This window comes from Rattus norvegicus, chromosome 1 (genome assembly GCF_021556685.1).
Source record: "Rattus norvegicus strain SHRSP/BbbUtx chromosome 1, alternate assembly SHRSP_T2T, whole genome shotgun sequence".
Lineage (NCBI taxonomy): Eukaryota > Metazoa > Chordata > Mammalia > Rodentia > Muridae > Rattus > Rattus norvegicus.
In genome coordinates, this window is record NC_141534.1 from 174,453,520 (window position 1) to 174,466,522 (window position 13,003).

The 13,003-nt window shown below is 44.1% G+C and overlaps 1 protein-coding gene across 26 annotated transcripts in view; it reads left to right on the forward strand.

Moving 5' to 3' along the window:
* The window catches only part of Ppfibp2 (PPFIB scaffold protein 2), a 149,714-nt gene that overhangs the window by 81,326 nt on the left and 55,385 nt on the right, over positions 1–13,003 (forward strand). For 22 of the 26 annotated variants that reach the window (NM_001100582.1, XM_087559481.1, XM_087559483.1 and 19 more), the window contains 2 exon segments: positions 4,401–4,493; positions 8,541–8,654. In NM_001100582.1, the coding sequence (NP_001094052.1) occupies positions 4,401–4,493; positions 8,541–8,654 (207 nt within the window). 26 annotated transcript variants of the gene reach the window in all.

Sequence of the window (13,003 nt, forward strand, 5' to 3'; positions counted from 1 at the left end):
TCTTTAAGGATGATAGAGAAACTTTACAAGTTCTTGATGACAAGCATACAAGAAGTCTTTAGAGACCCTTCACTCCTTGTTTTAATTTAATTCAGTGATGTGATGGGGGTGGTATGTTTTACTGTATACAGCATTCCTTAGTCCAAATGTAAGGGATTTAGGAATGTTCTTCCACAGTCTAAGTTTCATACAGATGCTCGCTTCCTCTCCAATATTTTTAGGTAATTGTCTCAACTTACAGGCAGTCAGTCAGTCTCTCTCTCTCTCTCTCTCTCTCTCTCTCTCTCTCTCTGTATCTATCATACAACATGGTTGCACATATAGAGAGCAAAGGACAACTTTCAAGAGTCGGGGCTTTTGCCTTTTACCATGTGGATCTTGAGGATCAAACTCAGGTCATCAGGCTTGGCAGCAAGTACTTTTACCCTCTGAGCAACTTTGTCAGGCTAAGAAGAAGAAGGAGGAGGAAGAAGAAGAAGAAGAAGAAGAAGAAGAAGAAGAAGAAGAAGAAGAAGAAGAAGAAGAAGAAGAAGAAGAAGAAGTAGTTGTTGTTTTAAGAAACTCAAATACTTTGTCTGAAGTCTCACTGACTTTTATCTCATCTTTGCCCTTCTGTAGCTTTACTGCTTCCCCAGGAGAAAATACTGCTGCAGAGCTGTGAGGTAGCCTGGAAACATCTCTCTGTTTCTTACACATGTCAGTAGCAGTGGAGTTGTACTGCATTTCATCATCGAGCCGAGAGGCCAATTTTGTACTTTGCTTTGTTCATTACCCATCCTGTATTTCTATGCTAAGCATAAATATGAGCCTCATGTTTTAAATGCTGCAAGGAAGTGGTTCATATTATGGACGAGACATCTTTTGTTTAACTACTCCCCTACAGACATTTTCCAATTGTGAGAGTAGTCACACAGTCAGTAAAACAATACCCAAACCAAATTTTACAGTTGAGCTATCCCCAAATTAAGCCTATAGTATACAACAGAATGCATACTAATTTACTACATAGCAATTTGAGTATCTGATCTACTTGCTCCATAGATCTTTATCTGTTAAATGGGTATAAAAATAATGTTCATAGGAAGAAATACTTGAATGATTGTGTGTGAAGTACTGTGAGCAATGCCTGGCTTCTGCTCTGCAAAGGCCTGATGTGTACTGAGGGTTCCTTGCTTGGACAATAATACTGTGTTGATCTCCCAGAGCTGCTGTGACCTTTGCTGTGGGTTTATCCTCCCGTCTATTTTGTAAGCATCTCAGGAAAGCAACGAGTTTTATTACTGAGCTCTGTTTACAGTATCGTCCTAGACATAGTTTATCCCAATACACAAAGTCTCTCTGAAAACATGAGCAATTCCTTTTCTGCCCAGGGCTAGGTAGACCTCTCCTGGGTGGTCAGTTTGATTTTCTAGAACTGATCCATCTGCCAGGATCTTATTATGTAGCCCAGGCTGGCCTCCTATGATCCTCCTTACTCAGTCTCTCAGCTTCCTGTGTATGACGCTTTTTAACACATTGTCTTCCTTCTGCTTCTGCTGCCGATAGACTGACCTGCAGCTGCAGCGATTCCTACTGTGTAATTGCGTGGCAGGCATTTTTCTGTACTAACTTATTTTCTTGTCATGACTTTTGGGTTAGTATAAAAGGCTGCCACAGCAGGTGCCTATATAGGTAGACCTTGTATTATGATGAGGGACTGGTTTGAATGACTTTTGTTGTCAACTCAGCTGGTAGGCACTGTTCCCAGAAACCACCAGAGGCCCAGACAGCAGATTATCTATGCAAGAACCACCTGAGTTTATGAGTGCCACCTGTCTGGGTTTCCCAGGCCTCTCACCGTTGGGGGTCAGAGTTCAGGCGTGGTGTCTGTAGCAACAGTGTGGGAGAGTAAGAGCCTTTACTATATAAGGACATGGGGATCTGTGGCACACATAGGGGAATCACACAAAGATCCAGGAGCAAAGTCAGAGAGAGTGAGGTAGGATGTGGGCATCATGCAAACTGGTTTCCCATGGGAACCCTTAATTGGTAGGTTTGAAGGGAGCAGATGTACGATCCAGCCAAAGAGATAGCATCCACCTTCAGTTTGCTGGCAAGTGACTAAGTAGTGCCTCTGCAAGAAGTGCTGGGAAAAGAGAGGCTTCTGAGTTATCTCTGGTCTCCCAGGCAGAGCCATTCTGGTTTTGTAGAGTACTGCAAGCTGTCAGTGGTGACTGGACCTTACTGATGGTATAGGAAAGTTGGGCTTGTATTTAAAAATAGATGCTAACAGCTGGGCCTGGTGGTACATGCCTGTGATCCCAGGACTCGGGAGGCTAAGGAAGGATTGCAATGAGTTCATGAGTTCAGGACCAGCTTGGCCTACACAGTGAGATACATGGTGAAACCCTGTCTCACACAAAACAAGGCAAGACAAAACAATTTTTATTTTTTAGGGTGTGTGTGTGTGTGTCAGTTCTAGCAAATCAAACTGACCACCTAGAATAGTTCTACCTAGTCCTGGGCAAGAAACAAAGGGAACATAAAATTGTAGCAGTCACTGTGGGACAGACTGTAAATAACTGAATACAGCACAGTGGCCATGGGGATTTGCTAGAGTCTCATGGCCAGATCTACCCTTAGCCCTTGGTCCTCTCTTATCTACTTCCTGTTGGACAAGTTGTGACTCTCTGGATGGTCAGTGTCATTTATAAATGTGGTGGTTTTGGCCTTGGAATCAAACATGCATTGTCATTTGGGTGACTAGCAACTTCCCTTTCTGTCTTCTGAAAAGCCCCATTATGAGCCCTTTAGTGAGAGAGAATGTATCCTGCTAAGAGCTGTCTTCTTATCCAGTTCAGGGAAAAAAAAAAGTGCTGTTTGTGACCCAGCTCTGGATGCTGGGAAGAGTCTGCCATGTGGGGGTACCCAGAGTATCAGCTGGAGGCTGGGGAGAGTCTGCCATGTGGGAGTACCTAGAGTATCAGCCACTCAAGCAACCGTGAACTGCCACCCACAAAGAAGCCATTGTAATAATGAAGGCCCTTTGTCTATGACAAAGAAGAGAGTCTATAACAGTGGATGAGATGGTGCAGGTTTGAGCTGGACTGGAAGGAAGGACGGTGGTGTCACCAGGTGCCATGTGCCATCTTAACTGTGTCTGTTACAGATGTCTGGGAAGTGCCCTAGGCGCAGGCCACTTCTGTCCCTTCAACAGAAACCCAGTGCTTCTCTCTATCTAGTGAGGATCCATTTTGCAAAATGCTTAGTGTTCTAGGTTGGGAGTGGCTCTGTCACTTGTCTATCACCTGGAATGAAGGGCTGAGGAGGTGCCCTTCCTCACAGAGCAAGGTTGGAGAGCCCATTCTCCAAGTTGAAAGGTAGGGGGAGATAAATTTCTTGATAAGGTGGGTCAACCCTGGGCCTCTCTGACCTGCCCTTTTGCACAATTGTGCTTTTCTCTGGTGATAAACACCTTCAGGAATTGATCCCTGTCACTAGACCAGCCCAGATTATCAGGATAACCGCTTTCCCACTGAGCAAGGAGATCTACTTTTTCAAACAGGTAACCCTCTGCACAGCTAGTTGTAGACTTTTGGTTTTAGCCTTTTATTCAGCATGGAGGTAGTAAACACGGGTGAGCTCTTCCCCCCAACTCCCTGCTAAACCCTATAAAGTGACGCTTTTGTATCTGGCTCAGGACAGTGGGAGCCTCTCCTCCTCTACCACTTTGTAGCCCCTCCCTTTCCTTTTCTTTCTAGCTTCTAGTTATTCTGCATTTATTGTTTTCCCTCTCTTTCACATCCACTCTTTGAGATCCTCTAGGTGTTACTTAGATTCCTCTCAAAACTGTGTCATTGCAGCTTTTTGCTGTCAGCTTAAGCGCTGCTGAGATACACTATATGGCAATGCTCTTATCATGGCTCCATTTGGAGTGGACCTTGGCTTCCTAGGTTCTCTATATGACTGTGATGTATAGAGTATAGTGAGTCTGCAGGACCCTGGCAGGAAAAGTTGAGGAGTCCAAGATCATTCCCCTTTCCCCCCAACATATATCCTTGGCAAGTGGTGCTTACTCTAGTCTCCACCCAGAGCAGACCTTTCATAGACTGCTTCCGGTGGAACCAGACCCAGCATGCCCCAGCCCATCAGGTCAAGCCCTTCTACTTGGTTGGAATCTCTCAGTCCCTTGCAGCCAAGGGTGTGAGGTCATCAGGGTGGTTTCACCATCTTCTAGGATACGCCTTTTAATGGCATGTGGTCTGGTCCTCTGAGCTGTCTTGAAATCAGGTTTCCTGTTCTGGGATTTGTTTTGCACACAGCATCACAGAAACTGTCTTTATAAATCATATATTGTTTACTACATTTGGAAGAAGGCAGTGTTTTTGTAGCTCTTTAATTGTGTTATTTTCCCTGTTCAGTCCCAGGTAAATCACCACAGTGCTGCTAGTAATGAAACCTACCAGGAACGCCTGGCACGGCTAGAAGGAGATAAAGAGTCCCTCATATTGCAGGTGAGACCTCTTCTTCTGTCACTTCCCCAGGAAAGGGAGTCTTCTGTTAGAAAGTGTTGTGAATCCATTTATTTATCCTGTGCTGCCAGGCATCTGTCTCTGCACACTTCAAGCCCTGTGGGCAGGCTGAAACTAGATGCCAGCAATGAGCAAAATGGGCCCAGTCATCTGGGAGCCTGTAAGTCTGCTAAGGGAGATGAGTACATCCTGTGTCACTAATAAAGCTGAGCCTTGAGTGCCCCAGGCCTCAGGGGGCAGGCTAATGGAATCAGGTCCATGAGTCTGAAGCTAGATGCAGACACGTCACTTGGAAGCAGATCTGGTAGCATGAGCTAGGCCTTTGCTTGCTCTCTTGCCTCTATAAGAGGAGCAGAGCTTTGAGACTTCTTATAGAGAGAGGACACCAAAACAGCCTCTGGCTTTCAAAAGCCCACGTTTCCTTGGTAGGATATAACAATGGGCGTTCTTCCAGAGAGCTTACACTACAGCAGGAACTCTGTGTTATCCCTCAAATGCACAGAAACACTTAGTAAAGTGGGTATTAAGGGTGGACTCTGCATCACATGTGAATAGAAAGTTTGGAAGTTTAGAGATTAATGTCCTAATTTCGGCTTCTGACAAAGCTTGGAGAATGATGAATAAGTCTGGTGATGGAGGCTGGGGATGCAGTTGGTAGAGTGCTTGCCTAATAATGCATGCATCCCCTGGATTCTATCCCCAGTGCTCTGTGATGCTGCATACCTGTACTCACAGCAGTTGGGAGGTAGAAGCAGGAGGTCCAGAAATTCAGGGTCAGCCTAAGCTACATAGTTGGTTTGAGGCCAGAGATGTGAGGACCTCCCTTATCCCATACACACACACACACAAACAGATGACTAGTGGTGAAATGGAGGAATGGGGGCAGTTAGGGTCTGGTGTTGGCCCCAGGGTGTGGCCCTTAGTTTGGAGCACTAGAGATGGTGAGATAACAGTATGCTTATTTCTTTCTTGTTTTATATTTTCATTTTATTTTATAAACATAAGATTAATAAGTTCTTTCAGAAACTGAAAATTCTGAGACTATCAAGCAGATTAGGTTAATACCTGTTCTTTGGCTGTGTCCCTCCAACCTCCTTTAAAATGATTGACCTCATACCAAATATATACTTTTGTTACCTAGTTTTACTCTTTTATTTGCTTCATTGACTTTTAAAATAATTGAATATCTGAATTTGTCAGACACCGGTTTAGGATCCTGTGGATATATCAGTGAATAAAATGTGTGTGTGTGTGTGTGTGTGTGTGTGTGTGTGTGAGAGAGAGAGAGAGAGAGAGAGAGAGAGAGAGAGAGAGAGAGAGAGAGAGGGAGGGAGGGAGAGAGAGAGAGAGAGAGAGAGAGAGAGAGAGAGAGAGAGAGAGAGAGAGATTGCACATGAACCTGAGCCAATACCTAAATATTTCAGGTAGTGATAAGTACCATGGAGAAAAATAAACCAAGATAAGCAATGTGCAGTCAGGATCTCTCTGGCAGGAAGAATCTAGGGAGGGAATCACAGATACCTGGAGGAGTGCATTCCAGGCAAAGGAGCTGGTCAGCCCAGATCACCCACAGAGGTAGAGTGTGCTTGGTGTGTGGACAGAACAGCAAGGGCCTATTGTGGCTGGAGTCCCTGAAAAGAAGGGGTGGGAACCCCCTTGGTGGTAGCAGGGGCCTGCTTTTATAGCTCAGGTCCCTTGAGGTAGGTATATACAGTTTAAAACTTCATCCCCGAGACATGATTCATGAAAGATGTAGCAAGGAGTACGAAATTGCAAGCTTTTGAACTAGAACCCTCTGTGATTAAAATGACACAATGCTATTTAGAGGGGATTACAATTAATGAAGAAGTCTCATGTAATAATGCTACCTTTCCATTTATGTTCTTATTCTTGACTAAACCCTATTTAAATAATCTGAACACACTTGAGGAGCTGTTGACTATTAAAGGTGAAAGTTGATGCTGATGGTTTCTGTTTTGCCAGGAGCTGTGGGCAGAGTCATCAGCAACTCTTCCTTTCTCACTTCTGCCCTGTTCAGTCGTGGCCTGTGGAGCTGGTTTGGGGATTCTTGCAGGGCACAGCCTCTTGCATAATCCACAATACAATTGAGTCCAATGAATGAGTTAGAGGAACCCTTGGCCTAGAATAAGTTTTCCTGGGTTTATTTGTAGAAGAACAAGATTTGTTTCGTCCCCTCCCAGTACCTAAACTTATGTTTACTTATAGGGCTTAAAAGTATTTATTTACATAGAATGAAGATAAAGTTCTAAAATCTTTAGTGCCATTTTCCATACTTCCTGACTCAACAATAGCATTGATGTGAGGGTCAGAAGATCCTGCAGTCCCGTGTCTTTGGTCTTCTGTAAAGCTGACCTGTGTGGCCTGTACTAGTCCACAACCCTACACCAGCTGGTCCTTAAATGTGGTGCTGCTCTATAAATGTTAATCCCTGTAGGACCAACTATAAAACACCTTCCCAAATAGAAACCCTGAATCCCAGGAAGCACAATCATTTCCCAAAATCCCACTCTTTTGAAAAGAAGTTAGTAGTAGAAAAGAACAATGCTGCTGATAGTATTCAGAGACAAGGACCAAAACCAAACCAAACAACGCAACTAGAGGCATGGCTTAACCGTGAGCAACACTGATGGTCCTTCCAGAGGACCTGGGTCCCATTCCTAGCACCCACAACAGTCCCAATTCCAGGCTATCTATACCCTCTTCTGTCCTTGAAGATACTGTACATACATACATTCAGGCATATATGCAGACAAAACAACCATATACATAAAATTAAGAAATATTAACAGTAAAATAAAACCATACACCAATGTGTTGTTTAAATGGGCCTGGTTGGTGGAAGGAGACCATCTTTGGATTATTGGAATGTCAGCACTCCCTGCTTCAACACTTATACAAGTGTTTCAATCATTTGCTCATTATATGGGTCTAGAAGTACAGTGTATAAAGTCAGGTTCTTCTCGATCTTCTAGAACTGGAACTTTCTAATTTATAAAATTCATTTAAACACTTAAAAATCAATTTAGATGAACTTCTTCATGCTTCATTAATCATTACAGAATGGGAAATTAACGAGAATAACCTATATTTGAAGGACCATGTCTTCAACCAAGAAGACCTTGATTTACTGTTCATTGATTTCTTCCTTTCTGGAAGGTCACCTGTGATCTTTCATCTTCCTGTATGGAACTATCTCATAGTAAATAAAACATAGATCCTAGGTGTCAATTGGCTAATAGAAAAGGCTACTAAAACAGTTATAGTATGCATCTAGGGCATAAACAAAATGCCTTTGTGTAAATGTATTTTTCTTAGTATTTCCATAGACAATCTTAGGAAAGTGAAATGTAAAATGAAATCCTAGAAAGATGACTTCTTTCTGCCACATGTGTGCAGTGTGGCTTTGGTGTTTGTATGACTTAGAGTCATGTTTTGACCTGTAAAGCACAGAAACCTTTCTGGAGCCAAGTTTTGTCAGTGCTAATACATGCCCTTTATGTCCTACATTCCTTAATTGCTTCCAAACACTGGCTTGATAGGTGAGCCGTCCCCACACCCGTATGAGAGAGGTAAGGTCATTGGTTGGTTCCCATAAAGGTTTTAATCGCTCTTCCCCATGAGGTGGCAGAGCCCTGCCAAGAGCTGAGATATGTCTTGAAGTCAGGCTGCCTTATTAGAGGCACAAGGAGCAGGAGTCCAGCCCAGAGGCAGCTCTCTTGTCTCTTGGGTAGCTGTTTCCTATTGACTCTCTTAGAGCAGGAAATGTGACCATGGCCTTTTAGGCAGTGGCTAAGATTCCTGGGTAAGGTGAAATTCAAACTGCAGTTGCCTTTCTCTGGGACGCTTCCTCAACCCCATTCACCTAAAAAAAGAGGCCTTCTGTCAGGTGAGTCTGAATAGGTTGCTTTCACAGCTTGCCCACCCAACAGTGAGGATTTCCCTGCCCCCACTACCCCCATCTTCCTCCCCCAGTTCAGATTATTCACTATTGTTTGTGTTCTATAACAGGTGAGCGTCCTCACAGATCAAGTGGAAGCCCAAGGAGAGAAGATTCGGGACCTTGAAGTGTGTCTGGAAGGTCACCAGGTGAAACTCAATGCCGCGGAAGAGATGCTTCAGCAGGTACGGGCAGGTGGAGTGGAGGGCTAGGGGCTTGAAGCAGCGTAGATGTTAAATGCCCCTTTATGGGTTCCTTCTTACTCTCCCATGATGCCTGGAGGTGGGGTTGGCTTGCACTGTGCAATGTTTAGACAGCAGGTGAAACCAACCTGAACATTGAGAGTGGAGCGGGATGGGGCGGGGCAGCCCAGTGGGGAAATAACTTGTTGAGCTGGTTAGACAGAGTCCCAGGAGTACTTTCTGCAGACCATGTCACCTCATCTTATCATAGAAGCTGCTATCTGCTAGGGTGGCCTCTGGGGTTGCAGAAAGTCAACCTGTCATCATGGCATTTTTTTTTGCACCCCACCCCCCACTCTATTACTTCCTCTGATTAAAACTATCACACGAATACCATCTTACTGTAGTTTAGTAGACATCGAAAAGGAAAGCGATAGCTCACTGCTGTTTCCATACTTTGTAAATAGAGCCCTCTACTTTTATATCATTTTGTTGGTTTCCACTGTATGTGCTCAGGATTTGCAAAGCTGTAGTCCTATGGAGGGACAGCCTAGTCCTTAGGCTAAAGTTAAATATGACACAGCAACACTTTTCAATTTGAAAGATGTAGCTAGCTATGTACTACCACTTACAGTTATACTAAGTAGAGATATCAAAATTGACCTAACCATTCTTTATCCCCCAAATAGTTGTATCATTGTAAAAAGCGAGCTGGGGCTATTACAGAGGGGCGCTGAGTTGTCCTGAAGAGTTTTTAAGGTCTGCTGAGCACATCATTAGACTTTGGATGCAGTCTGTTTATTCATAGATTTCCTTTGCTTAGGTCAGCCTTGCACTCTTGCCTATTTTGAAAATTATAGCACGCTAGAAGTTTACGTGTGCTGTTGATAAGATTCCTGACATAGGGAAGAATCTCACCTTCCATTTAAAGAAGGAAAACCATTCTCTCAAAATGATCAGATTTATTTAGATGACTGGTCATAATCTTTCCTCAAAGCTCCACTTTTTTGTTTTGTTTTTAACTGTCAAGATGAGCCTGTGAGCACAGCTCTGCAGTCTACTGCTGGCCTGCTAAGTGTCATAGTTTCTGGGGATGTTAGTTTGGTTTGGGTACATTTGAAGAATTTAGGGGGAGAAAAGATAAATGAGCATCTCAATGGACATGTTTTTATAAAATTTGGTTGCAGCAGCTTGGAGGTTGTTATTAATTTGCTGTCTTTTCACTCCTGATTAATAAATTACACTATTCTGTCTTGGTTTGACTTTGTTTAGATTATATACCATTTTTCTTCCTTGTATTTTTTTATTCTGAGAAATTATTCTTAGTAACAGAAGGTCTTTTATGGAAGAAAAGAAAACGAATCTTGTCTTTTGAATACCTGGAAAAGAAAGGGGTCTGATTGGGAAACAATCTTGCATGAAGCACGTGTGGATGGAGTTTTCAGGTCTGCCTGTGGTGTGTGGGGGTGGGTAAGGAAGATGACAGACTATTGTAAATGGTTCAGAAAGAGACCATGAAAGTTACTGTGTGAGAACGTATCAGAGGGCTGACGTTTCAGGAAGGTGGTTCCCGGCTAGAAGCCACACTTTTGGAGGCTAGAGAATAGCTGCATTGTCTTGCTGGAGCTGTGTGTCACTGCTGACTCTCTCTGGACCGCTCTACTTCCTGCCGTGGCAGTGCTCTGTCTATCAAGGAGCTCAATGGAGGCCAGCACTCCTGGGCAGAGGCTAACCTGTCAGCAGTGTGACACAGAAAGCCGTTGGGCTTTTTGAAAGCCTTAGGTTGATTAGCTCTTGTATCCTATTTATTCTAATTCCCATTGCTCTTCCCATGCGCTGAGTAAGGCATCAGGCATTGGCTTGCCACCCAATCTTGTCATTATTCGTCTGCTATAGTTTGGAAAAGGGGTAACTCAGCATTTGTCTCTTCTAGAACTTGACTAAGTTCTGTGACTAAGTTACGCACTTTCAGTGCAGGCTCTCAATCTTGTAAGAGTATCATTTCATAAACATCACACACTCAAATTGTGGGGTACATTTGAGCCTCAGCTCACACTAGGTGTTTGTTGGACTTGGTGGTTCCAGCACTGGATCTCAAGTTCAATGCTGCTGCTGTCCTGGAACCTGACACTGTTTGCGAAGACCCTCAGATCTTGCAGCACAGTGCTGGTGCAGTGTTGTTTACAACCCGGAGTACGTCTATGTTCTGTGAGCAGGAGGCAGGTACAGACTTGCTCTGTCTGGCTGAGATATCCTTGGCTGCGGGGCTCTTGGCTACTGGTGGTTGGAACAAGAATGACTCATGACCTCCAGGCAGAGAATGGACACAATTGCTTCTTTCTGCCTGTCCTGCCAGACCTGACCCACTGCTCTGAATGAGGTCTTTCCCTGTCTCCAGTAGGGCTTTATGTTTGTCTGGAACCCAGCACTTCTCCTGGATGTTGCTGGTCCAGGTAACACTGCACACTAATGAATCCTGTCTAAAGGTAACAACTGTTTTCAGTGCCTTTGCGAACCAAGCAATGCAAAATAGTCTAGTTTTGTTAAAAACACAGGGGTAGAAATTAAAGATTTAAAGATATCCTAAAAGTTTTTTAATTTTGAAATGTCCTGTGTGAACCTCAGAGTAAGTAACTGTAGGTCGTGGCTGTCTGGGAGATCTCTAGTCTACAATGTATGCTCCAGATTTCCCTCACCCACTTGCTACAATAGCACTGGGAGACTATCTTGGTTACTTTTCTGTTGCTGTGATGCGAAGACATGACCAAGGACATTGATGAAAGAGTTTATTGGAGTTTATATTTCCAGAGGGTTAGAGTGTAAGATCATCACAGCCGGGAGCAAAGCAGCAGGCAGGCAGGCATGGTGCTAAGACAGTGGCGGATTGCTCCCATCCTGACCCACAGTTTAAGGCAGAGAGAGCTAACTAGGCATGGTGAGGGATTTTGAAACCTCAAAACCAACTTCCGAGTGGTGTACCTCCTCCATCCAGCAAGATCACACCTCCTAATTCTTCGGAGACAGTTCAGACACCTGGGGACCAAGCACTCAAACATATGTGTCCATGGGAGTAGGGGGAGTCATTCTTTTAAAGCACCCCAGGGACTTAAGAAAACCTCGGTGCAATATGCATAGTCTAAACCCTGCGTGTTGTTTAGCTCCAGCAATTCCACTGAGGTGTCCTTTCCTGAAGATGGTGTTCCAATGTCAGACTCCTTCCAGAAGCCCCAGAGGAAGAGGTTATCCTCTCACCCAACCCACGGGGAAGCCTCCTCGGTCATCCTGAGACTGGCCCCTGCTCACTGTGACTACCTACCTGCCAGGTGGCATATGTAAACATGAACTCATCCAGTTTCCAGGAGAAAACACAGAGACCTCTCTTGGTATTAGATAAACCAGAAGGAGACAGAACTGACTCAGAACTGGCCAGGTCCACCAAGACTACAATGCTTGAAAGGAAAGAGGGAGCAAATTGTCCTGACTTTGTGAAGCCATCATCCTGCTCTGAGAAATAGGTGACAACATTCATGTGTTTCGAGCCTCCAGCCTGTCCCAGAGCAGCAGGATTTATGTGAAGCTGACTGAGGTGTGGAGTGACTGGGAGTCAGTAAGCTTAGATGTTGATCTGGGAAGGTCAACAGATGTATTTTTATTTCTTTTGATTTATTATTATTAGTGATGCTGGGCCTCATGCATGCTAGGCAAACACTCCTGCCACTGAGCTCTGGCTCTCTGCTTTCCTTTCTTGCTGAGAATAGGGATGAAGTCTGGATTCTAAATTGTACATCTCTGCTATTTCCTCATAAGAGAGTAACCTGATGGTGAGGGGCAGGGTAACAGCACACATAATCACTGGTCCTGCCCTCAACCAGCACAGAGCTCACTGGAAACTTCTTCCAAGGCGGCATGGACTTAACGGAGAGAGCTGTGCCAGTGAAAGGGAGTCCTGTTGAGTTAGAAAGTTCTAGAGAGAAACAGGAACTACCCAGACCTCCAGACAAAGCTGAACGCTACCCATAGAGGTGCCTTAGCACTTATGGAGTTATGTACAACTGTTCCAGTTTTGTTAAAAACAGATTTTATACAAATGGCCAGTGTACCTGTAGACACTGGGCACAGACCCTGTAATATGCTAAGAAATAAAGGTTTTTTTTTTTAAAATAAAAAATATTAAACAGAACTCCACACACAATCTAGCAGGCACATATATCTGTCTGAGGAAGTGAGACAAGGCAGCAAGTCATGAGTGAGAAAAATGTTCATTAATTCCCTAAAACCCCTCTGAGAGGTTTTAAGACACATACCTAGTTTCTTCTAGTTTATCGTACTTGATGTTGTATGTCTAGACGTTA